The 25664-nt window shown below is 40.8% G+C and overlaps 1 protein-coding gene across 5 annotated transcripts in view; it reads right to left on the bottom strand.

Moving 5' to 3' along the window:
• Positions 1-525: 525 nt before the first annotated feature.
• Positions 526-25664, bottom strand: part of FSHR (follicle stimulating hormone receptor) — an 85451-nt gene continuing 60312 nt past the window's right edge. Inside the window, exons 5-10 of one of the 5 annotated variants that reach the window (XM_087775967.1) lie at positions 22531-22602; positions 20239-20316; positions 16655-16723; positions 16463-16537; positions 11388-11573; positions 527-4678 (exon numbers count right to left, since the gene is read on the bottom strand). In XM_087775967.1, the coding sequence (XP_087632093.1) occupies positions 3469-4678; positions 11388-11573; positions 16463-16537; positions 16655-16723; positions 20239-20316; positions 22531-22602 (1690 nt within the window). In that variant the 3' untranslated portion in view covers positions 527-3468. Of the gene's footprint in view, positions 4679-11387; positions 11574-16462; positions 16538-16654; positions 16724-20238; positions 20317-22530; positions 22603-25664 lie in introns of all 5 variants that reach the window. The other 4 variants (XM_087775969.1, XM_087775968.1, XM_087775970.1 and 1 more) reach the window with 4 other exon arrangements.

Here is a 25664-nt window from a genome sequence, read left to right as displayed (position 1 = left end):
CAGAAGATATTGCAATATCGTTGGCTGTCAGATGGTCTTTGGAGTGAGCTAGCAATGGGCTCCAAGTTAGAACAACTCCAGGGTTTTTCCTGTGAATCAGAGAGTTGGTTTCCTTGTTACCTGTGGCCTGTCTCTCCTACACACACATATGCGCGCACAGATGCACACTTATTTGTCTGAACAAAAGACTCAGCAAAACAGAGCTCCAAGCCCTGGCTATAAAAAAAAGGGAAAGAAAATTAAAGTGCACCACTTAAGAGCCATTTATGTATACTAGAAAGGAGAAAAATGCCTGTCAAAGTTCTGTCAATGGTTTATATCTTATTTCATAAGAAATATGAACTAATATAAGTGATTGGTTAAAAAAAAGACAAGTCATTGTTGCTAAGTTATCTGTTTAAGAGGTTCCAAACATACCTTTCTGTGCTTTATTAACTCTGCAGGAGGCTACAGGAGGGTTTTCTTTGCAGAGTCTCTCATCAGCTGAGTTTCATCTGTAGGTCACAGTGACCCGACTGTGGAGGCTGTGCTGCATAAATGGAGCTCTCCAGATAAGCAGTAACATTTATTGCATACTTCGTCAGCATATCTCTGGCCATACACTTGTTCCAAAGGCACTTTGTTTTGATATTGGTTTTATTAAAATAGATCTCAGAAAGGGAAATGTAAAATAGTTTAAAGATTACACACATAAACATGTTGTTCAGTGTTGAGAAAATCCATATCAGACACCAGCAGTTTTTTTTTTTTTTTACATTACAAGCATGAATAAAATGTATCTTGCATTTTTTTTTTCTTATACTGCTTTCTTCAAAGAAAAAACATTGCTCTAAAACATTTCTATAAAAGGACCAATGTCCCACAGAGGGAAAGATACAGGTCCTACGATGGCCCTCACAATTTGGAAGATGCTTAAAATTAAAATCCAAAGAATACTGAAAGCCAAGGAGATCTGAGGATTACAGGAAGGAGGTTTTTGTCTTGGCAACCACATGGTCAGCCTCCCAGCTTTGGAGTTGCTGTCACAGCCTGAGCTGTCACCAGAGCTCCTGCGCAGCACATGTGGGCAGGATGACATGTGCTTGAAGCATTTCTGTGCTGTCCTCCTGCTAGGGATGAGGCAAGGTGTCTGGTTATGCAGGCTCTATTTGGTCTTCAAGTATCCTCCATCCCTTGTCTCCTCCGGAGGAAGAGCCATGGGCTAGATGGCTTTATCCCTTGGGCCCTGATCTGACTCTGGCTACAAGACACAAACCTGCAAGGTCTCTTTTCAGGGGTGTTTATTTGTAAAGCGTATTTAACTGGGTCCCGATTCTGCAAATGTCTGAGCAACAGTTGTGCATGAAGTAGGTGAGCTGTACCAAGCTCATGCGCCTGACATAGCTGTGAAAGGATTTACAAGACTGGCTTATAGACTATGCCTGCACTTTCTTGAACAGCCAGGTCTCAGCCTATTGCCTTTGCAAATGCTCAGGATCCCGGCAAAAAAGTGTGATGCACTACAAGAATTTGCCCTATTTATCAACAAAAATGGGCTAGTATTTGCCAAAGAACACCCCTCATTTTTGGCCCAAGAATAGATTCAGGAACCTTTTCTTAATGCAACTAGAATATTTACCATTTTGGAACATCATCATTCAGACACTTCCATTGGGATGGGTTTTAATGGCTGCACACCAGTACGCTGTAATTGACATAAAGCATTTGTGAATAAATTATTCCTCTGAGTAGTCAGAAGAGCTTCCCAGAGATGAACTGTCTTTCCTGTTTTGCTCTTTCATTCTTCCTTCTCCTGGATTTTGGAGGGAGTGTTACCTGTGTTGAGTAATGAAATTTCCCCCCCAATACAAACTATCTTTGATCTCTCCTGTTTTATGCAGTAGGGAACTGATACTTCCTTCCCTGGCTAGGACTGAATGAATAATCATCTCCTGTAGTTATTCATATCAGGTTCAGATGCTGAAATGTGAAGCTGATGGCAGGGAAAATTATGGATAGAAGCATCAAGAATTACTACTGAAATTTTAGGAGTTGTAGGCAGGAAATATTCAAAGCTCATCACATTTAATCATGAAGACTCCCAAGATTTATAATCTCATGGGGCAAAACCATGAATTGTTTGTAATGTGGGAATGAAGCCCAGACTCCTGTCCCGGTGTTTTCTTTGCACCCACATACCCACACATAGACATACAATCAGCATGATAAAACCCTACCCAAACCTAAATCTTTGGTGCAATTTGGAATGATTAAGCCTCAAAAAGTTTGATATTCAAATAATGTAAAAAGTCTGTTCATTGATATGTTATTTAAAACCTCTGTAAAGTTAGGAAATCTTGATTAAGAGCTTTTTCTTTTTTGTTATTTCAACAGATGCAGTGTATGGTTTCTTTCAGGTCTTTAAATCTGGACCATCATCTGATAATGTGCACATGAAGGATTTTTTTAGAAGGGAAGGGGAAAGAAAACTTGTAGGATTTCACAAAAACTTTTGTTCAGATTTTTAAAAGCTGTATCGGGCCCATCATCCTTTACATAACCCAGACAGTGCAATACACTAATACTACTGCATGGCGAACCTGCCTCAGGTATCATGTTAAAGCAGCCTGTTGGCCCATCTGACAATACCCAAGGGGTCCAGCCACATGAAAGTGATTTCAACCCAACTTTGTGAGACCAACTTGAGAAAACATCCTCTTTATTATGAAGGGTTTCTCCTGCTCTCATTCTTGCTCTTTCGCATCTTGAAAACCAATCCCAAACCAAACTCCTTGATCCAAACTCAGATGAAGTCTGGTTCTCTGAGCCTGCCAGTCTAGATCAACACAAATCCTACCCAAAGTGACAGTTTTGTGCAGAGTAAGGCAGGTCCATGCAGTGTGGAACAGCTAACACCAGCCTAGCTGGAGATGCCTTCCACCCCTCTGTTGTGGTGAACAGAAATGGAAACTACACAAGATATTCTCATTCCTAGTAAGTCTGTGCTGAAGGAGGGCTTTAAGTTGGCCTTCTGTCTCCTGTAATGCCAGGAGATATGATTAATGAAAAGAGCTAATTATCTGTCATTGTTATAACATGCTTCACAGACAAAAAAATTAATTCTACATATTTTTTCTTTCAACCATATATAACCATGACTTAATTCTCAGTAAGCAGCTAACATCTTGCTAGAACAAAGGGAATCTCTGCCTGTACAGTGGGAGATACCAGTTTATAATCTAATTTATTTCTTGAGACAATTCTACAAGGACACTTTGGCACATACTGAAGTTTTGTTCTTTGTCCTTCAAGAACTGATGAAGATGATGTGTCATCTCTGATGGCTGTTCATTGGACAAAAATAGCAAAGTGGAAATAGAAATGTTTTCCCATAAAACATAAGTTTACATTCTATGCTGAAGTCATTATTCAAATTCACAATTGAAAGTGATTATCACACTGCCTCAGACACAAATTCATGCAAGCATTTCAGTTCAAGTGATTCATAGGAACCAATGAATAAATAGTCCCATCACTGTTTTTTGATGCAGGAGAGCAATGGCCATTTCTTGTGTGGAAATTATGAGCAGATGAGGAGGTCTCTGTTCTGTAAATCTGGGCTTGCATTTCACAGCAACCAAACTTGCTCAACAGAATGAAGAAATCCCTGCGGAAAGTCTTTGTGAAAATGGCATAGAGGAAAGGGTTAGCACAGGAATTGATGGGGTAAAACAAAACCAGAAGGATCTTGGATTTGGACACTGTGATGAGAGGAACCTTGAGTGAGGCTGATATTGCAAAAAAAGATATTGGTGCCATGCAGAGGAAGTCCGTGAAGATCAGTATGGCCATGCGCTTGGCAATCTTGGTGTCACTGTTTGAAGAGATGACATTAGGGTTTCTCACAGTAAAGTAGATGCAGATGTAGCAGGCACATATGATCACAAATGCAAGTACATTCAACACTAAAAGAAACATAACATAAGCCTGAGAAACCGGTGTTTCTATATCCATGGGCAAACAGATGCTGACCTTAATGTAGCTGCTGACTCCAAATATGGGAAGAAGTGCCACAGTGAAAGCAAACATCCAGCCAAAAATCATTATAATCACAGCATGACGAAATCGTACCTTGCGGTCCAGCTGCATGGCATAGGTGATGGTATGCCACCTCTCCAGAGTTATCACAGTCAGCGTGTAGACTGAGAGTTCACTTGCAAATACTGTAAAAAATCCTGCAGCATTGCATCCTGCCCCAGTTTGCCAGTCTATGGCATAGTTGTAATACTGGCTTTTGGTCTGGATATCTACAGATGCAATAAACAACAGATAGATACCTATGCAGAGATCCGCAAATGCAAGATTGCACATTAGAAAACGAGGTACGGTGAGTTTGTATTGACTGCTTATTAAAATAATGAGGACAACAATGTTCCCAGTGATAGCTAAAATGTTGATAAACCATATCAGGACTCTCAGAATGTTGTATCCCATGATATCTTCACATGGATTGAAAGCATCGGGTTTAGGTGAGCAAGCTACGTTAACTACTTCATTGCATAAACCATAGTCAAATTCATTCTCTGATGGGTCAAATCCTATGCCATAGTTGGAAATATAATCTTCAGCTGCAGATCGCCTATGTATCTTCTCGCCTTGCTTGGCCTGAGATATGCTACATATCGGATGCAATTCAGTGCTGAAATTGTAAAAAGAGTAGAGTTGGAAACTAAGAGACACAGCATGAGGCATACAACAAACATGAAACCATCCAGTTTCCATTAATGGCTGAGTTTTTCTGGTTAGCTGATTATATAGACTACCCTGGAGCTTGAAATTAATAGTCTGTCTGGTCCCTATTTATAAAATATTACACAAAAATGTAAATGACTTGGAAACATAATAAAATGTAAGGGAAAGAAAAGCCAAATATTTGCTTTACTAGAAATCATGACACAGTTATCCACCTGGACAGGCACATTCTGTAAGAAGCCGTCCTTATTTCAACCGAATTTCTCACATATAACCTGTCATTGATAAGCTGATTCTTGCATGGGGGAAACACATGATGATGAATTCCTACATAAGACTGAACTTTGAAGAATGAGTCAATTCAGCTGTGCCCATAAGGAGTCTGTATAATCACAATAATGCTACTATCCCTTAGTATTACTCTCGAATTCCCTTTTTCCTAAAGTTTTTGGCAGTCAGTGTGCCATGTACAATGTTGCAACTCCTTCAGGGCACAGAACAACTCCAGTTTGTGTCATTCATTTTGAGTATCTCATATCATATTGGTAACTGGCCATTAACACAAATAAATAGCATAAGTAAGTTCATGCCGTCTTCCAGATAATCTCTAGAAGCCAGATGCCCACACAGATACAAACACAAGACATGGTAGAACATTTTGCTTAAAAAAATCTTTTTTAAAGAAAATAGATTTGAAACCAAGTGAAGTGAACTCCACTCCACCAATTTTAGCTTTATCATGAGCTGCTGTCTTTCCACGGGAATGGTAAATCCATCCCAAACTCTGCACCTTTATTTCAACCACAGCCACTACAGTGAAAGGATCTCCAGAAGCTCACAAGTCCTAACACAGCTCACCAACTAAGCCTAACTGCTACCGCTACAGCAAAATCATAGAATCATAGAATCATAGAATTATTAGGGTTGGAAAAGACCTCTGAGATCATGAAGTCCAGCCATTAACCTAACTGCCAGGTCCACCTCTCAACCATGCCCCTAAGCACCACATCCACACATTTTTTGAACACTTCCAGGGACTGTGATTGCACCACTTCCCTGGGCAGTCTGTTCCAATGCCTAACCACTCTCTCCCTGAAGAAATTTTTCCTAATATCTAATCTAAATCTCCCTTGGCACAAGTTGAGGCCATTTCCTCTCATCCTGTTGCTTTCTACCTGGGAGAAGAGACCGACCCCCACCTCGCTCCAACCTCCTTTCAGGTAGTTGTAGAGAGTGATAAGGTCTCCCCTCAGCCTCCTCTTCTCCAGGCTAAACAACCCCAGTTCCCTCAGCCGCTCCTTATAAGACTTGCTCTCTAGACCCTTCACCAGCTTTGTTGCCCTTCTTTGGACACTCTCCAGCACCTCAATGTCTTTCTTGTAGTGAGGGGCCCAAAACGGAACACAGTATTCAAGGTGCAGCCTCACCACTGCTAAGTACAGGGGCATTATCTCCTCCCTGGTCCTGCTGGCCACACTATTTCTGATACAAGCCAGGATGCCATTGGCCCTCTTGGCCACCTGGGCACACTGCTGGATCACATTCAGCCGGATGTCAACCAGCACCCCCAGGTCCTTTTCAGGCAGCTTTTCAGCCACTCTTCCCCAAGCCTGTAGCGTTGCTTGGGGTTGTTGTGACCAAAGTGCAGGATCTGGCACTTGGACTTGTTGAACCTCATACAGTTGGCCTCAGCCCATCAATCCAGCCTGAAATTTGGTGTCCCAGGAGCTTGCATCCATAGGTTTGCATAAAATGGATCCAGACCTAATCTGAGTTAGGGAATGAAACAGCTGACAATGTGTTGCAGAACCAACACAGTTCAGCTCTGCCTACTTTCATCTACTGCCTAGACAGCAATTTAGGTGTATAATTTCTAGGACAGGACCCCAGCTTATCTTCCACCCTGACTGGCAGTACAGTTGAGAGAAGAGCTTTCTAGGCAAGTTAGGCTGAAATTGTTAAACAATTGGTAGCAGCTTAAAAGGGAGAATTCTTTTTTGTAACCTAATTTTACCCTTTGACTTTGTGCACTCACTACATCTTCCAAAAATCGAGTTTAAAAGGTCTGCAAGAAAGGAAAACTAATGAAGGCCCAGCACCAGAAGGTGAGGGACATTTTGTATGAGGTTCTGAGCATCCTCTACTATTATCAATATTTTTTATTTTGCCTGTCAACTGAGGCAGAAAACTGATTTTCTGTGAGGTCAAGTATGCACTATGGAGGTCACAATAGCAATAACAAGGCATTACATTTTGCTCCCCTGTGTTCTGCTGGCACAAGGATGAGTGAGGGGTCCAGTGTATTGATCAATATATCAACAGTTCTCTAGCTGAAAGGGAATATATGCTTCCAAGGAGCAATAATGGGAGAGAAAGTCCCTCAGTTTTGAGTGCAACAGGCACTTGAGGGCCCTGAAAGCTACTGCAATTGGTGGTTCCTCGTAAATGAACTGAGGGAAATGTTTTTATCCACACATTTCTCAGCTATGAGTTAAAAATAAACCTTCTCCCAAATTATGGAGGCACTGCCTGGAGCCAAGTCTGTCCCCTGATAAGACTGCTATGTAAGGCCAATTAAATATTTCTGATTATTACAATTTATTCATTCTTGAATTATTTTGCAGCCAGCAGTCCCAAATAAAATCAGGTTCCCACAGAGTTAGCTGCTCTGTTTGCTCCAAGGATGGGTGGTGAGGAGTCTCCCATCTGGTTACCTGTACTGTGAGCAGATAAGATGAGCAGCTGCAAACTCCCAGGGGAAAGAAGAGACATCCTCTGGTACTGACTGCTTACTGGTTCTTTGCCCTGAGATATTTGCTGTTTGGGCTGTACAGTGCATTCAGAGCAACAAGTTAAAACATTTTTTGGCAAGGGATGCTTGCTTCCTTTTGAGACAGTAGGTGTCTTAACACAGTTCATTTATTCAGTCTATTTGTAACCCTCTGTTACTGTTTAACATTGCTTTGCTCAAGTAATGCCTCTGAAAAAACAAACTAGAGAAAGGACAACTTAAAGAGTAACATTAAAATTGGCAGAGTGCTCTGACAAAAATAGACAAAAATGACTACCTTTGTACAAATAGTTATTTTATGTGCTTTGTCTGGATCTGGATCTGCTGTCTGGACAGCAGGATCTTGTGTGCTGAGAAACACACTCAGCACAATAAACAGTCCCGACCTGTGTTCTGTATTAAGCCCTATCTCAAACCAATCATCCTCACTGAAAAGTGGCATCAAGTGAGTTGTGAACAACTGATATTAAGTTCTCATGAGATGAGGCTCAAACTCAACTCCTGATGCTGCCATATTTTTTTAAAAAATAGGATTTCAAGTGACAGCTCCTCCAAAGAATAATGATCAAGTGTAAGGACAGAGTCATATCAATGTCATTCTTTTAGGCAGAAGGTTCTCTTTACGTCAAAAGAAAGTCAAAAGCTTGCTGAAGTTCATAATGGTCTATGTCAAGTTGAGGGTTTTAACTTCCAGCCTCTGCCCTATCCACACTTCAAGAATATTATTTTCCAGTCACAGAAAAATGTGAGAGGAGTTCAACATACTGCACTGGGCTTGTCCTAAGAAGGCAGCTTATCTTCCATTAGGCCAGTATCGCAATATTCCAGTGTGATAAATCTACAGATCAATATTTATCATATAATCCTTCTTGGGATGGGAAAAAAAATCAAAATTGCCTAGGTTTTAACTTGTGTCTCAGTCTGGTGGAGCTGTGCTTGATGCGACATCCTCCAAAATTCAGAAAGCACTGCTGCTGGAACAGGTTTAAGCTTTCTGCTATCACAACAGAGCCTGTTCGCCAGTGCAGATAGATTTGGGAGAGGTGATCAAGCACGATCCACTATGGCAACTTATTTTATCTAAGGTTCTCGAGTACTGCAAAAGTCTCAAAGAGGGAAAATCTTACATAAATGGGGCAGCCAGAAAGGGGCCACACACCCCTGTCTTAATTTCTTCCCGAATTTCCCACATGAACACCAACTGCTGCCGTGATCCATAGAAATGCACTTCTCGGGGTGACAAGGCATAATTTTTATCCTCCCTGGACTACCTGGAAGTAATCTGAGACCCAAATGGACATGGGAGAATGACCATCTCCTGTGAAGGTGCATGGCAAGTCAGGTCACATCATTGTTACCACCACCACAGGTAATGCCTGCTGCATCGAACCAAGCACAGCTCTTGCCAAAGAGATAACACACTGGTGTGATCAAGCACTGCAAACTATTAATAACTCTTAAACAACCCGAGCAGTCTTCAATGCACATGCAGCTTGTGCCAGCTGTCAAGAAAACTGCTTTAAAATGAAAGTGAGTGTAGCTACTGTACGTGTGACTAATCTCAGCTGAAGTGTATGGTAATACCTTCGGTATTCAAACTGAACTAAAATGCATCCATTTTCTATTTTTAAGCTGGAGAGAGAATATCAGTCTCCCATCAATTTAGTACAAGACACATGACTGTGTGAAAGAAATTACCATTTTTAATTATGTTTTAAAGCAGTTAACAGGAAGAGTTGATTTAAATAATTAGTTCTAATAATTTTGCATTTAAGCTTAATATTTTTAAAAGATACGTCTGATAACTATTAAAACCATATATAAATACATTCAACTTTGTTCTGTTGACAAGGGTGATACAGTCCATGTGCACATTTATTCAAGTAACCATACATCACATAAAGAAGAGCATCTCCCACTTGCATACTCTTCTTACCATTGCATTACACCTGATACTATAGGGGACTGTGCAGTCGTGACCAGACTTGCTCCAGAAGCAGCTTCACTGCTGTGTAGTGCTCCAGCTCAGCTTGCTGACCATCTGCACTTGGGTTACGAGAGTTTTGCACAGTTCATTGGCATTTCTTTGCAAAATTGCACTTGCCCAGGCTGTGGGAAGGGCTATAAGTGTCCTCCTTGGCTTCTTACCTGCCAGAGCAGAGGCTTCCGAAAGTGGTGCTGTACTAAGGGGGAAGTGAGTGCTGTGGGCTTCAGTTCCCTGGGGCAAGCATGACATAGAATCCTAGAATCCTAGAATCATTTAGGTTGGAAAAGACCTTTAAGATCATCGAGTCAAGCTGTAAACCTAACACTGCCAAGTCCACCACTGAACCATGTCCCTAAGTGCCGCATCTACATGTCTTTTAAATACCTCCAGGGATGGGGACTCAATCACTTCCCTGGGCACCCTGTTCCAATGCTTGATAACTCTTTCACACAGAAGTTATTTAAAGCCCAAGTGAGGGGACTAGATACTGAGAGCTTACCAGAGCTTACCATTTCCTCGTGTAGCTTTCCTTCAACAGTAACTCTTACTCTGTTTTTGAAAAGTCCATTTGCCTAATTTAAGGGGTGGATTCTGGGATTTGGGTCCTGATTTGGCCTAAGCAGCCCAGAAGCCAAGTACCTTCAAAAATATGAATCACAGTGATATTAAGGTCCCTTTGCAGATTCAGGACTAAACATGCTTCCATTGGACTCTTCGGCAAATATCACTTTGCCACCAGTGCTGGAAGGACCGGTCTCATTTCTACTTAGCAAGATACCAAGAAACATGTGAAAATGTCTCCTGCTGATAAACTGATAAACACTGCAGTCTCCACCATCGGACTTGCACTCTTTACACAGGTAGTTTTGCAAACACACATAGGTGATATTTATTAGCTATCACTACTAATAGTTTATGCTTTGTATGCATGGTTTTACTTTTCTTTGAAGTTTTAGGCAACTTCTGAAGACAATGTCTTGAATTGCAACAATGACCCACATTTTCTTTTCTGCCATGGCAAATTCCAAGTCTTTGAGGACATCCAGTAAAGGAAGAACTTTGAACAATGACAGGGGTTTCTGTAGGTACCAGTTCCTCCTGTTTTCCAGGGGCACAAATTCAGGAGGTTCATTAGCTAGTTAATGTATATATTTAAAGTCTATCTGAGCAACTGAAAATAGTCAGTGAGAATCACTGATACCTGAAGTCTCACTGCAACTTGCTAATGGAAAACTAAAATAAGCATGGAAAATTACTTTGGGAGTCTAAAAAGAACATCCCACCCTCTCTGTTGATTTGGATATAAGGAGTCTGCTCTAGGTTAACCATTTCAGAAATCATGTCCAAAAATGTGTATGTAGACTCGACAGATAACATATCTGTGGCATTTGGTTGGACAATGTTCCTATTTCAGTGTGGCTTTCTGAGAGAAGAGTTTAAGATCACTCAGCGGTCCTGTTACCCTCCTGAATTGGTGGCCAAGTATTGACAAACTTCTCTGCAAACACAGCTTTCCCTCCAGCTACCTCCTGAAAAGTTAGCAAACTTTTCCTGTTGAATGTCTTCAGCATGGCTCCAGGCTGATCCAGGATGGCAGGTCCCAATGAAAGATGGACCAATGACAGGTGGGGGCTAGAGCCGCAGCTGGGGAAAATGCTGATGTTAACACAGCTATGAAAATTTATTACCTCTCTGGAATGGAGAGGCAGTGAACTGCATAGCATGCATAAACATGTATGTATTGTGTATTTATTTATTTCTATCCATTTACTTACTTGCACAGAAGAGACGTTTCCTATCCAGACTTTGAGGAAGTTTATTTAATTCATTATCAACTGTTGAGAAGCACCAAAAAGAAAAACAAATGAAATCACTTACTTTTGCCTTTTCCAGTTTGTAAATGCACAGCAATGGCTAGGATAGGTGAAGTTTGCCTCAATCAAAGATCTAAATTTGCTTAAATCGGGAAGCTTTTTTAAATTGTATGTAGACCTTGCTCTTAGCTTCTTAATGAGTTCTAATCCATGACTTGGCAGGAAACTGATTCTTGTCCTTGAAATATCCCTTTAAGAAAACATATGAAAATCTTGGTAAAAAACAAATTTACTTCTGTTCGACAGTGGATATAGGTTTTAGACTGTCCCATTCATTCTCAGAGTAGTGACTGGAAAGAGCTCAGCTGGAAATCCATGCTGAAAACATGATCCACGGATAAATTAGGTGTTCCTCCAGGAAACCTGAACAAATATTACAAACAACCATCAAGTGATGTTAGTCTGGTTTGAGAAAAAAGAACAAAAATCCCCAAACCCTCTGAGTAAGAATTAGCAGGAACATAAACCATTAGTGCCATATGATTCTGGGTTTAGTAAATACCCAGTAAATGCACCAATCACCTGAGAATACCGTTACAGGATAAAAAAGGCTGATGAAATCACAACAGAAGTTTGTTACATTAACATCATGTCATTGGAAGGCTGCTGTGAAAAAGGCAGTAAACACAAAGAGAGAAGCTCATGGGGGGGGTACAGATGTGAGGAGAGGTTGGGGATATCAGGTTTTGTACTCATTAGAAAGAAATAGAGATCAAGGAGAGACAGGGGTGACATGGTTCAAACTGTGAGGAGCAAAAATAACAAAACATTTCAGGAAGTTTAAAAAGAAGAGAGCACAGACTGAAGCGAAGAAAGGGGCAAGATTACAGGAGGTTAGGAGAGGTATTTATGTGGAAGGCAATTACTGTGTGGGACAGGCAGTCAAAGGCAGCAATGGAAGCAGCAGCTACAAATGGAGTAAAGAGAGCACTAGTGAGGCTTTTAGAAGGAAAAACATTGTCCACACACTAAATCTTGACTTGTTCCATGCAGGTGGGGAAAGGGAACAAGGACCAAGGGTGCTCCATCTCCAGGCTAAGAGATATTTGAGAACCCATCCCCATGGCTCCAGGGTGTAACAGCTGGGGTAAAATGTCCTCACATTTCCCTCACTAGGGCACAAACTATATCAGCTCGTGACAGCAAACTTCTTTCTCTTAGAGAAACAGTAAAATGGACTATGCAAAATCACCCTGTCCTCCCTTAGCCTGTATACTCTTATGGCGTGAGACTGATCCAGGGTGCAGTGTTTGCTGAGGCTGCTCTGCTGTTTATTCTCTGACAAAAGAAAGGAATTTTTCCTAATCAAGGAATTGGACCAACAATATTTGTAATTTTCTCCATGCCCCCTCCAAGACAGTTTCCAATTCATCTGTAACAGTACGATGTCAGGACAACATGTTATTTGATCTCTATTACCCAACATGCACAAATTGTTTTTATTATCATATTAATGCAGTAGAGTGGTGCCACATGAGGGGGAGACCAGGTTTTAGCAGCATGTAATAAACTTCAGACAGTTGCTATGTACCATATGCACATTTGCACCTCTGTTCTCCGTTCTGAGAAGCAAAATTAATACCAGGAAATGGCTCTGTTTGAACTCATGGTCTTTAGCTTAGGATGGCCAAGTCTACAAAATTCATATGCAGCTAATAAAGCAGTTACTGGCCATGGGTAAAGATTATCTTTGTGTCCATGCTGTGCTCACAGCTGGAGGCTTTGCAGCCAGGCTCTGAACGTATGTAGAGCCTTCAACGACTGGACCATGAATTGTGGCAGCAGAAGAGCAAACACAGACCTCACTCTGCTACCCTGATCTGGGGCCATGACTTCTACTGGAAGGGCAAGACGGACCCATGGAGTCAGAAATACTTTGAACTTCTGCAGGTCAGGCTGAGAGAAGCCATGTTGTGGTCTTGAGGTTGTTCTGGGACTGACCTGTTTCTCACAGGAGCTAAAAGCTGCAGCTGAAGAGAAATTTTAGGCTATCGACTTCTGACTTAGACTTCTGAAGAGCCAATTAGGTTGCAACAAGCAAACTCGATTGTTTCATGGACTGACTGTTGCCCTTAGTATGCTGCCTAATGAAAACTGTCACCTAGAGTATATGCTCATGACTCAACAACTAAACAGCAGTTTTCTGCCTAAGTCTGAAGACAGCATCACTCATGGCATCATTAAGAGCCTATGAAACTTCACAAGGGCACATAATTCTGAACAAGAGCATGGAGAATGTTTTCTTTGGCTTGTTAGCTAAAAATCTTTACTGAGTCCAAACTGTTATTACACTGGGTGGCAATAACAAATAAATATAAATAGGAATATCACCTAGACTTAAAAATAGCTAAAATGTTACTGAGTCTCTGGGCATCTCTAAATAATTTCATAAATATTAAATATTTTCCCATGAAAATATTTTCTTCTTCTTTTAAAAATCCTTCTTTTTATGCTCATTATTGCACATAAACAGAAGTGAGTTAGAGAAAGTGCTTTGTACACTACTGCAGGGTTTGTTGGTATGTCTGCTAGGGATAGTTATCAATACACCATTGACAGACCCCAGAACAGCAAGCATAGACATTGTGCAGGTGATTTAGTAACTTACTCCACTGAGTTATCATAAGCAGACCTCAGTGCAGAGGTTCTTTGGGGTGTTCCTCTCTAGTCAGAGGCCTGATAAATTAAATAAGCACGATGAACAAGACGATAAAGCGGCAGTACAAAATCAAACTAGAATACATGTATTGCTGTTGCTTGGCTGCTAGTCATCAGCCTTGACAGCAGCCGGTGCAGGAACAGCAAAATGAATCTGACTTCTCTTCCAATCACTTCCCTTTCCCACTGAGAGTCTCTGTTGGATTACCAAAAATACTGACCAGCTGATGAGGTTTGAAAAACACATATAGAAATAGCAAGAAATTGCTGGCAGAGCAGAAATCAGAGAGGGGCAGACTGATCAGTGAGAACAATTTTCTCCATACTTGTATCTAAACTTCTGTCTGGCTGTGCTTCGGGGACTCAGCTGTTGAGCTGGGGATCTACTGGAGCTCTCCTGTGGCCCCCATATGGGCTTTCCTGTTGAAGACAAATTGCAAGGATAGGATGGACCACAGCCATACCTTGCCCTGCATCTGAGTCAGGACACAGACAGAGAACTCCTAAGGACTTCAGTAAAAGCTGGTGTAAGCCACTACAGCTCTATGAGCACCAGAAGGTGATTAAATGAAACAATCTGGCTGAAAATCGAAGCTATGGAACTCCAAGTTGGAAATACAGTGAATTTCTGTATAGAAGGAATGTGTATAGGTGTGGGAGTAATTAGCCATTTGATTTACTTGCCTACTGTCAGCGCTGAAATCCTTTAACTCAAAACTTGATGTCTTTCCAAAAGAGATATTCTAATTCAGCCAAGAGCTGTAAGTCTGAGAGTGGATTTGATTCGTGAAACTGGGTAGCCTGTACAAGGGCTAAGATTGGTACTTTCTGACATTACTATTTGTGTTTGTGTTTCTTTCACATTGTTTTAATATGCTGAATTATAAAATAGAAGTTGGTATTAATTGACTGTAGAACACTGGTTCAGGAAGATCAAGAGTTAAAACATCCTGACATTCATTCTAATAAAACGTTGCAGTCTGCAACACAGATTTGATTGCAACAACATTATTTGTCCCAGCAAAGATATGATTATGGGTCAATCATTTCCACAAGTGAAAGCGCATTCCTGGTGTATACTACAGTGACAGATGAGTAAGAAGGCTCTTCTTTTGTGATCTCAGTCAGGATAAAAAGGTAATTTCCCATCCATAGGATAGCAGATCTATTGGTAATATAACAGAAAACTTCTTACACAAATAACTCGGTGTTAGAAATTGAACTATCAAATGAATCTGAACTACAGCCAAATCAATTTGATAAACCTCCAGAATATGATTGTATCAGCTACAGCTTGCAAAGAAAATGCATTTACTTTTTGCTACAGGAAACAATGCTTTTCCAAAGAAACTTCAATGATATTATTGCTGAAAAGGTGCTCCACCAGCAGTCTTTTCCAAAGAAGGAAGACGCTTTGAGGGAGTGATGGAAGTGGAGTAGAATGCAGTAACCCATACCGCAGCTATTTATATCATCAGTGCACTGACCATCACAACATGGAAAAAGGCCTTCAGAAGAGCTCTGATCTGAACTCAAGGTTAACTGGACATTTTTCTCCCTCTTTTTTAGATTTCTAACTACTCTAACCTCTGTGTAAAATCTTCCAACAACTCCAATGACCCCTTTTCACCCTTTCTGGGTGACTCCTAGCCCTCTCTGGACATCCAGGGTAGATGGGCAGAGAGAAAGTCTCTGATGAATTGGTAAGACAAAAAAAAGACTCCCATGTCTCTGTTGCAGCTCTTATGTGTTGTGGCTTGTGCTCAGAAACACAAGCAGTTGTGGACACTCACAAGCATTTTCAGACCCCATGGCAAACCATGGCTTGAGGTAATGGTGACTAGAATCCATGAGCATCCTACTGCTGAATTCTCTACTGCTGAGATCTTGCTTTCCAGCTTATCACCCACCAAAGACATCCTGCTGTAACTGCGTGAGATAGATCTCATATCTATCCCTATGGGGGATGGGACATCCCAATCTCTGTCCCTGTAGGGTAGGGATTTTTTCTTTAGAATTAAGCTTCAGAGATGCAGAGGCAGATCTTCAGTGGTAAGCAATTCAGATTTAAGTACTGAGGACCCACTCACCTATTCTTGATTTTGCTCAAACAAAAAACTAACAGCATTTTTCTCTGGAAAAAAATTAAGCAGAACTACTCTCTTACAGAGCTTAATCAGCTGTGGAGAGGAATCTGGATCTAAAACCCTGGATCCAAATACTCCCAAAAACTTGAGGACAAAGTGAAAATATGGATCTAGGCTGAAATTTCAGATACAGCTTCCAGTTTTTTTATATTCAGAACTACACCTCCAGTTCTGAACTCCAGGATTTGTGTGATGTTGAAATCCAGACTGGCATTCACATGTTCTGTTCTTTTCTAGGGAGTTAATAATGAAAAAAAAATTGAATATTACTTACAAAACAACAGGCCCATTCGCTCCTTGGAAGACCTCATTTGGCAATTTTTCTAGGTTGTGATTATCACTTAGATTTCTGAAAAACACAACAATATTGTTGCTAAAACAATCTGAAATGAAAAAAAAAAAGCTTGCAGCAGTTACTACCTTCTAATAATTGCTTTTCACAATAGTAAACAACAGAAATAGTTACAGCTCATCCAGGTAGGTTCCATTAAATGCATGATTCTCAATTTCCCGAATCCCATTTTTATTTAGCCATCTGCAATAGAGGAAAAAAAAAATGCCTGGGTTCTTATTCATACTTCATAACTAAAACGTATGTAATTCAAATCAGTGAAAGGGATCTTAAACAAATAAAATCATTAAATGAATATTCAAATGATGAAATTTCTATGAATACTAGCTTGTAAGATCCCAATAGTTGGAGGAAAGCTTTGGAGAGTACAGACATGAACAGGGCAGGTGAGCGCTACCACCAGCGATGATAGCTAGAGTATGTTTCTGAAGCAAGGGCTGAGCTGATGAAGACTCTGGCGCTGCTCACAGCTCCCCTGGGAAGGCTGCAACAAAGTCAGTGAGGCTGTTCCAGGTTAATCCCAGGAGGGGTGAGACCAGGATCTTTCCTGCTGGTGCTGTGGTGCCACTTAGTTTTACTTTTTTCAGGATGCTTTTGAAACACTGGGCCACAGCTTAACCTTTGCCAGTTATTAGAAAAAAAAGACGACCGCCTGTGGTGGCCTCACATGCTCAGTGGTGCAGGCGGAGGAGGGAGGCTGACTGTCACTGAGCCAGGCAGGAGGGGGGTGGCAGTGGTGACAAACTGCCCGGGAAGCAGCTGATTCCTCCTAGTCTGCTGCCTCGACAAATTACACTCCCTGTCTGCTCTGCTGCCCCAGTCCCACCTCCCTGGGCTCCTTCCCTCAAGAAGAGAGAGAGGTAGTAAATCTGGGCATTGAACCTCCTGGGGCTTTCCACCAAGTTTTTACTGTAGTGCATTAACTAATTAACATTTAACGTCCTTCCCTCTGTTCCCTTCACAGTCCTAAAAATTTACATTTGGGTCAGTTATATTTATCATCTTTACGGCGCAATCTTTCATCTCGCTTTGAACGTCACTTTGCAGCTCACGCCCTCTCCAACAGGCAATGACAGGTCTGACTGATGGCAAAAATGGCCTGATTTAATTAAACTGTCAGCAAACCTGGACGTTTTGTTTCTAATTCACACTGAAAGCTGAGCATGCAAGTGACCCACTTATTTAAGGTCCAAGGTGGTGAGCTAAGGTCAGCATGAAAATCAGTTATGGGTCTGGCTGAAAGGATTACCCTTTTGACCATGACAGGCAGATGTACATAGCTCCGTGTCTATAATGTCTGTCAGGTCGGATCAGGAGAACTGTCACCGTCCCCTTCACTTGCAAGCACTATTAGACATGAGTGAGCAGGCACAGACGAGAGACATGTCCCTGCTTATAGCATTTAAAACTTTTATTATATTACATTGATCTTATCCATTCGTAGCTGCCAGGCTGATATATGTGCTTTTAATCACAGTATTAGCACTTACTGCATTCCCTCACTGAACATGATGCTAATGCAATGAGATACTAAGGTCATAAAATCAGAGTCACTGTTGCAATACAGGGTGGACTATACGCTCTTGTCACCCAGGTAATTGCATTCAAGTAGTAAAAAGAGCAAACAAAATTTTACCTAAATCCTAAGATCTCATTATACTTCATATAGACAAGTTTCTATTGAGATAAATTCTCCCCTTATTTCAACCAGCATCCTTACTGACTCCACTAACTCTTATGTTAGCAACAAGTGATAACAGAGGCAGAGATCCAGAGCTTGGACATATGGGCTTTACTCGCTATTTCATAGCTATAGCAGTATTTTTAAAACACACTTTAAAATTCACCCAGTACAGGAAGCCACTGCCCCTGAGGTACTATTTACAGCCTATTTCAGGGCAGGAAAGCTCTATCTTAGGCTCTAAGTGGCATGCAGACCTGGAAGCAAGGTGAATTTCTTCCACAAATTTCTAGCACTCCTTTACCAAATGCATCCACAGTTCCAGTCTGTGCAGATCCCATGCATAGTGTAAGATCAGATGCAATCCAAGTTACTGGCTTAAACATGCTTGGACCCTGCCACAGCTAAACCTGCTAAAATTGGGTCTCCCCGGAATGCAGAGGTTCAATAGGTCCTGGCTGTTTTTAACATCATCTTGACATGCCTGATTTCACAAAATGATGTTGCTGTAACAGTAACTTTCTATTGCATGGCATAGTGACTTCCGTTTTGTATAGAAAAACAGCAAATTTGGGTCTAAAATGAGGCAACTTCATCACAGCACAAGGAAAGCCTAATCAGGGACTCTCAAAGAGCACATGCCGGGCACCTGTCTCAAGGGAGAACTACAGCAGAGCCAGGACATCATCTGAGCAGGAGGGTGGTGGCCAGGTCTGCTTACACAGCTCTTGCTGCTCCTGCACACACTGGCGGGTGTGGGGAGCCTGTGGCAATGGGGCTGTTGGAGGAGGCAGGGCAAAGCAGCTGGAAGAGGACACAGTCCTCCCCCAGAACAATTTTACAAGCAAACCAGCAGCCTTCAGTCCTCAGAGAAGACTATCCTTCAGTACCCTGGCAGTAATCATATAAGCAATGGGACATCCTAGGGAGAGAGGGAATCTAATTTCATTCTGCTCAAGTGGCACGGAGAGGTCTAATCACAGTAAAAATCCAGGATATTTATCTCACCCCTTAGTGGAATTATGGAAACAAATACAGTACTGGTTGTGCAGCACTCTGAAAATACAAAGTCCTACTTGAGCAGCAAATATTATCATCATAGGAGAAAAGATAAACCACTACATTTAGGGTATCGTGACTTGAACATATATTTGAGAAAACTGTGTTTGTGTTTAAAACTTCAGGGAACTTGACATAGACAGAGGTTGTGCATAACTGATGGGGGGAAAAGGAGAGATAAGAGCTAAGTGACTTGTTACTGGCCTCTCTTCAAATATTGATGGTCTGACCTTGCTCCCATCAAAATCAACGTGAGCCCAATCAGTCAATCAGATCTCGCTTGTCTGCTTCGGTATACGAGGTAAACTGCACACACACAGTGGGAAATTTTTCCAGTCTGGCCACTGGCTAGGTGAAATGAAGGCAGCTTGTTAGCAAGCAAACAGTACGTTTTGATATACCAACAGAAAGGATCAAAGAAGCCAGATAGTTCATTAAAAAACATGACTGTTCAAGTCAAATGTAGTAATCTAACCACGCAGCTTGAAACTGCATTGTGAACCGGCCTGTATCAATGCATTAACATTGTGTACAAATATACCACATTTCCACAACATCTACATATATTTTGCCCAAATAATAAACGCCTTTGAATGATGTGTCTGACTGTAAATATTTATGAGTCATGCCATCCTTTTGAACGCAATTTGTATCTCATGGAACTGTTGTTGTAGGTGGAATATGTTTAACCTTGGCATCAGTAATTACTAAATTTGCTCTATGCTGTGCTTCTAAAATACAAAGCAGGATTAGAATACAACAAAAAACCCACAAAAGAATTCATTTTTCATGGCAGGAAAACAGAATACAGAGATTTCAGGGGTAGGGGAAAAGCCTAAAACCTCAAGGTGAATTTGGAAGTGCATAAAATAGTGCCCATCCCCTGGTTTCCTTGATCCTATTCTGGGGAAGAAATGAGCTAACGAGGAGAATAACGGATTTACTGTCTCTTACTCACAGAATCACGCTTTCAGAACTCAGGCCCGTGAATGAATTTCTTTCAATTGTACGTATATTGATATTGTCTTGAATATCTCTGAAACATAAAATGCAACAGAAATGACACCTTTTTGTACCTCTGTAAGCCTTTCAATATGATATGCTATTTCAAAGACAGTATTTTTCCTTATAGTCAATCTGAGGAATGATTATAGGCAGAGGGTGACGAATGAAGTTTTTAAGACATTTTGTCTGCAGAGCACAAACCTTCGTGGTAAAAATGGCTGGAGCAACACATTTCCAACACCCCCATACTTCTTTGCAAATAGGCTGAAGCCATTAAAATGCATAAAAGCTCAGGTCTTATAATCCTGAGGCAGATGAAATAGTTCCTCCAGCAAACATACTGCCCAGAAAATGCAAGCTGAGGGGCTGTGAGGCCGCCACTTCTTGCAGCCTCCCAACCAGAAGAAGGAAAAGCCATTAGCCTTTTTGGCCTGATTCAGCAGGGTACCTACCAGCCCACAAATAATTCCCCTGCCGATGTCAACGGGGTTGCTTATAAGCTTTATGTGTGCCTAAGAACTTAAGACGTGGGACCCCTGTCAATGCAGTTTGTTGAGCTGACAAGTAGGCATTTCAGTCTTTCAGCAGTTTTGACTGATATGAAAAAAGGAACGGCAGATATATGTTCTGTTGCTTGCTGAAAATAAACCTCAAAGAAGTTAAACAGTATTACTCATCATTTAGACTGGGGATATGGTTGTTTTCATGCTGTTTCTGTTGGAAAGCATGGAACAAACTGAATTATCTGCAAAGCTTGAAATTAAGCGTGGTTCCAAAATTACGTCATGCTGACAGCTGGATACAGCCACAACTTTGCATTAAGTGACACTTACACAGAGGCCTCATTCTGCAAACTGAGGTCATCAGAGGTAGGAATAGGGAAGGAGCATGGCACCCATACAAGTGAGGTGTATCCCTCTGCTAAGGAGCTGCATGAGCCCTTTATAAACATCAATGATCCACCAAGACCTATCTTTGGGACTTAAATATTGGTACAACTGAAGCCAACAGGAATTTTCTTATTGACCTCAGTGGGGCCAGGGTTTGAACCAAGGTATGTTTTGGGACTCAAGCAGTATCAGGACCTACTTATTCTTACAGGAAAGTGAGGAGTTTCACCTGAAAAAAAATTAACGCTTGCTCAGGACACAATAATTCAAGTCTAGTTAAGACTGATGATAAACATGAAGGTATACAGGAGGAAGGCTCTGTAGCTCTCTATCTGTTGCATTTGCTTGATGATTTTGGGAAGTGCAATTCTCAGAGTTACATATGTCAAGTGTATTACAGAAATTTATTTCTTATCTTCTATGTGTGTATACTATATTCAGGCATCCCCCTCTATGTTTTCTATTCATTTTTATTTCTATTAATTGCCATTACTAAGACAATTGCAGGATTAATGTTTCTGTAGCTTGAAATCTTCCAATCAAAGATTTGAACATGCAGAACTTTCCCTGTACATTAACAATATATATTGTCCAAAAGAAGAGAAGAAATAGTTGCTTATTTCCTGGGTTTTCTGTTTTCAATTATACTAAGAACTGATTGAAAAATTTATGTCAAGATCTTTTTCAGTGAAAAAAAATCAGACTTTTTCTGATATGCGTTTTTTTACAGGAAAAAAAAGGTGCTTTTACAGAAAAAAAAAAAAAAGGCCTGCTTTCACACAAAATTTTACAGAATTAGTTTTTTCCCTGTTGGCACTGGAATTTTCCATAGAAAAAAATATTTCATTCTCTGGATAGTTTCACTGCCAGTGAAAAAAATGAGCATGGTAGAGATATTTCCCTCTGATTTTTTCTTTTTTTTTTTTTCTGTGATTGGCCACATCTCCACAGAAAACAGCTCCAAGATCAGCAGCTCTTCCCATGCAGGCCGGCAAAATGTCACCAGGTGGCAACAAATTTCCACTGCCACCAGCCTGGTTTGGATTTCAACTGGTGAAAGAGGAGTAAAAGACTGTTACCTGTCCCCTGGGCCATCCAGGCACACACTCACAGTGTAGTTAAAGGAAGAGCAGTCTGTAAAGTACAAGTTATAATGCTTTGCAGAAGGGAGACCTAGAGAGAACTGAGACCTTTTGGGCCACATTATCATCAATGCCTACAAAATTACAACCCAAAACGCTACCATGAAGCTAATAAGCGAACACAAGGGGAATCACGTCTTGAAAGGTATTGTTGGAGCAGGAGAACATTCAATTGGAGCTTTTGAAAAGTGAAAAGCAGACATTAAAACTTACAGTAAAACTTTCTGGAAAGAGTGCACCTTATGGACAGCAGGTAAAAAACGAAGGCCAGTGTTTGATATTAACCTAAGGGGGAGAGAACAGATGAAGATTATTCTCTCTGCCCCGGGAATGAAGCAATAATTAACAAAGAAGAAAGAACATTGGACTTAAAATGGCAGCCACAAAAGGCAGAGTTTAGCCACAAATGGGGGGTTTGCCCGTAGAAAACTCCAATGGGGGGTTTGCCCGTAGGAAACTTGACATTGTAGTGTAAGAAGTTTTTTCTCCAAAGCAGGAGCCGAATTCTGCCCCACTGACATCAAGGGAGCAACCCTACCTTGGATAATTACACAGTTCCTCCTGATGATCTCAGGAAACTGTCAGTATTAATTTCCCAACCATATTCTAAGAAATCAACTGCACTGACATAGGATAATTATTTTCATAGTAGCTCTTTTAAGAAAAAAGTATCAACTCACCGCAATTTTAACCTTCTACTCTAATAGAGGATACATTAATTCCACTGGAAATAGCATTATTTCATGAAAGTAAGAGAAAACTAGGGTGCTTTATTCCCCAGCACTCCAATAGCAAAGAATTGAACACATGGGAACATTTCAGCAGTTTGTGTGACTGGAAATGGGCCTGGGCCTCTGTATTTAACTACCCTCCCACCACGTTGAGCATCACTGGACTTTGTGTTATGGTTCCTGTCCATGAAACACCATCCCAGAAATGCTGATGCTGAAGAACAAGCCACAGCCAGCAAGGAAACATGGTCACAGGTATCCACAGAGCTGTACCATATCTAGTGTAAGCAAATTTTGTTATCCAGAGCAGTAGCAAGGGCAGGACAAATATGATATTGCCGTGCAGCAGGAGATAGCTGGTGGCTGCTGGTGGCTAGAAGGAGGGCTGAGCGCAGGAGGGAGGAGGAGCTGGACCCGGCTGGGCTCTGACCAGCTGAGAGTTTTTCCCCAGTCACTAAATGCCTCATTTTGACTTTACCAAACAAAGAGAAAATTTGGGTTCTTGAAAGTTTAGTTATACCTTTAATATGTGAGATAGCAGAGAAGGTAACCTTTCACTGAGAATATTGGTTCCTTAAGGAACATATTAGTAGTATATGGAAGGTATTTTTTATCCTGGCACTTAAACAGAACAATATTCTTTCATTACTGCATGTGATTTTTTTTTGCAGATTCATTCCTGAATAGTTGAATGGTGATGGAAAGCACTGGTTGACACTGGAAAAAAGTAACAGCATTCATTTGATGTTTATTATGAACCTAGATTACTTCAGGAGAGTTGCAACCTTTCAGGTTTCATAATCTGAACTCAAACTGAACACCTCCATGTGACAAAAAAATCCTACATTTGGGCAGTCAGGGTGACACATAGGTCCATAAAATAGTCATTCACTTGCATAAGTACTGCTCTGAGCTCCCTCAGGTGGTATCTCAATATTGTCAGGTGTTGAAAAGCCGACTTGTTATTTGTCTCATCTTATAATAAAAAGCAATGCATTGTACGCAGGAAAAATATTAAAGAAGTATAGTGAATATTCAAGAAGCCAATTTGGGATAGTTTCTGAAATGGCATGACTGTTTTGTCTCAGGAGTCAGAGTGGTCTGACGTTGCGTTAGCTTAAAAATAACAGCTGTCACATGTGCTCAAGAAAGCTCTATAAAAATGCCTTTGAAAAACTATTACATATAGTTAAATAGAAAGCACGATTAATGAAGCAAGTGGATTTCACAAGGCCCTTATCATTCAAAGTACTTCTACCCTTATACTTTGTAAAACGAATTAGCAAAAAAACCTAGAAGCAATAGAAGAGGAACCTGTAACTCCCCCCCTACAGTATTTTAAAGTACACTCCCTAAATTACTGGAGATGTACAGGGTTTTGGTTGAAAGCTGCCTTTAATTTTAAATGAGTCATATGCTAAAAATTAATGCAATTCTTTTTATGAGCCACTTGTTAAATACGAATTATGGCATGCATTTCCTTTAGTAGGTAAATGAAGAAGCAAACTGCTGCCAAGTAGTGTGTAGCTATTGCAGGACAGAGGAGAAGACATGAGAAGCTTTCCTTTCTACAGTACTTTCTCAAGAAAATCTCAATCCTCATGTTGCAGTAATAAAAGATGATGGTACTCTAACATACGCTACTCAAACACTGCTCCCAATCGCAACTTACTCCCAACACATCAAAATACCACACTGGTTAGCAGGGCTTTCACCATACGTGTGTAAAAAAACGCGTTCAAGGCCTTGGGTGATGCCATAGTCCTGATCTTTCCAGTAATCCCAAAGTGTTCAGGGCTAAATTTGTACTGGTGTCAACTGAGCAGCATGAGATGAAGAGGAAAGCATCTTTGACAAATCATTACATATTGAAGTAAATCTACAGGTGGCACAAAGCACTGATTGCACAGAGGCACAGAACAGTGATTAGGAGCAGGAGAGGATGTTCTTTTAATTAATTGCAGAAAAAGAACTAAAAAAACATTTAGCTAGACTGCAGCCTAGATCTTCCCTCTCTTTTTATTCAACCAGCAAATCTCCAGAGCCTTTAAGTGGATAATCTTGTTAGAATGTAGATAATCCAATTTACTGAATATCTTTCCTGCAGGACAGTTTTGTCAATATATTTACCATATAACGTATACATCCTTAGTAGCCTCACTTTAAACAAGTGTCCTCTTTAATCTGTGTTATAACTGAGTCCCCCCTTGCCATGCATAAACAGCTTGGTAAGAACCTGTTTTTCAGACGGCTGATGGCTGCTTTCCAAAGCATTAATTGTCTTTCTGAAAAGGCTTACTGGAGTCAGCACTTAAGAAAACATAGCATCATGATCAGCAGAGAAAAAAAAAATCTTTCAGGAACTAATTCCTGGAAGATTCTGGCTGCTTATCTCCAGATAAAGCAACATGCCTGCTCTTTTTTATGCCAAATTGGTAGGAGCTACTCTGACAAAACTGGGAACACTGTTTACCTCATCAACTTATTGTGGGTATTTGCTAAATTGCAAACCCAAGGTAGGCAGAGATAAATAAAACATTGCTCAGGAAGCATTATTTTTGTGTCCCTTAATCATGCTGGTTACTTTATACTGCATGTGAACTTGACTCCCGCAAG

This window comes from Nipponia nippon, unplaced genomic scaffold (genome assembly GCF_047370975.1).
Source record: "Nipponia nippon isolate SJK-2023a ecotype South Korea unplaced genomic scaffold, ASM4737097v1 scaffold_4, whole genome shotgun sequence".
Classification (NCBI taxonomy): Eukaryota; Metazoa; Chordata; class Aves; order Pelecaniformes; family Threskiornithidae; genus Nipponia; species Nipponia nippon.
The sequence above is the reverse complement of the archived record's forward strand: the minus strand, read 5'-3'. Positions and strand labels throughout refer to the sequence as shown.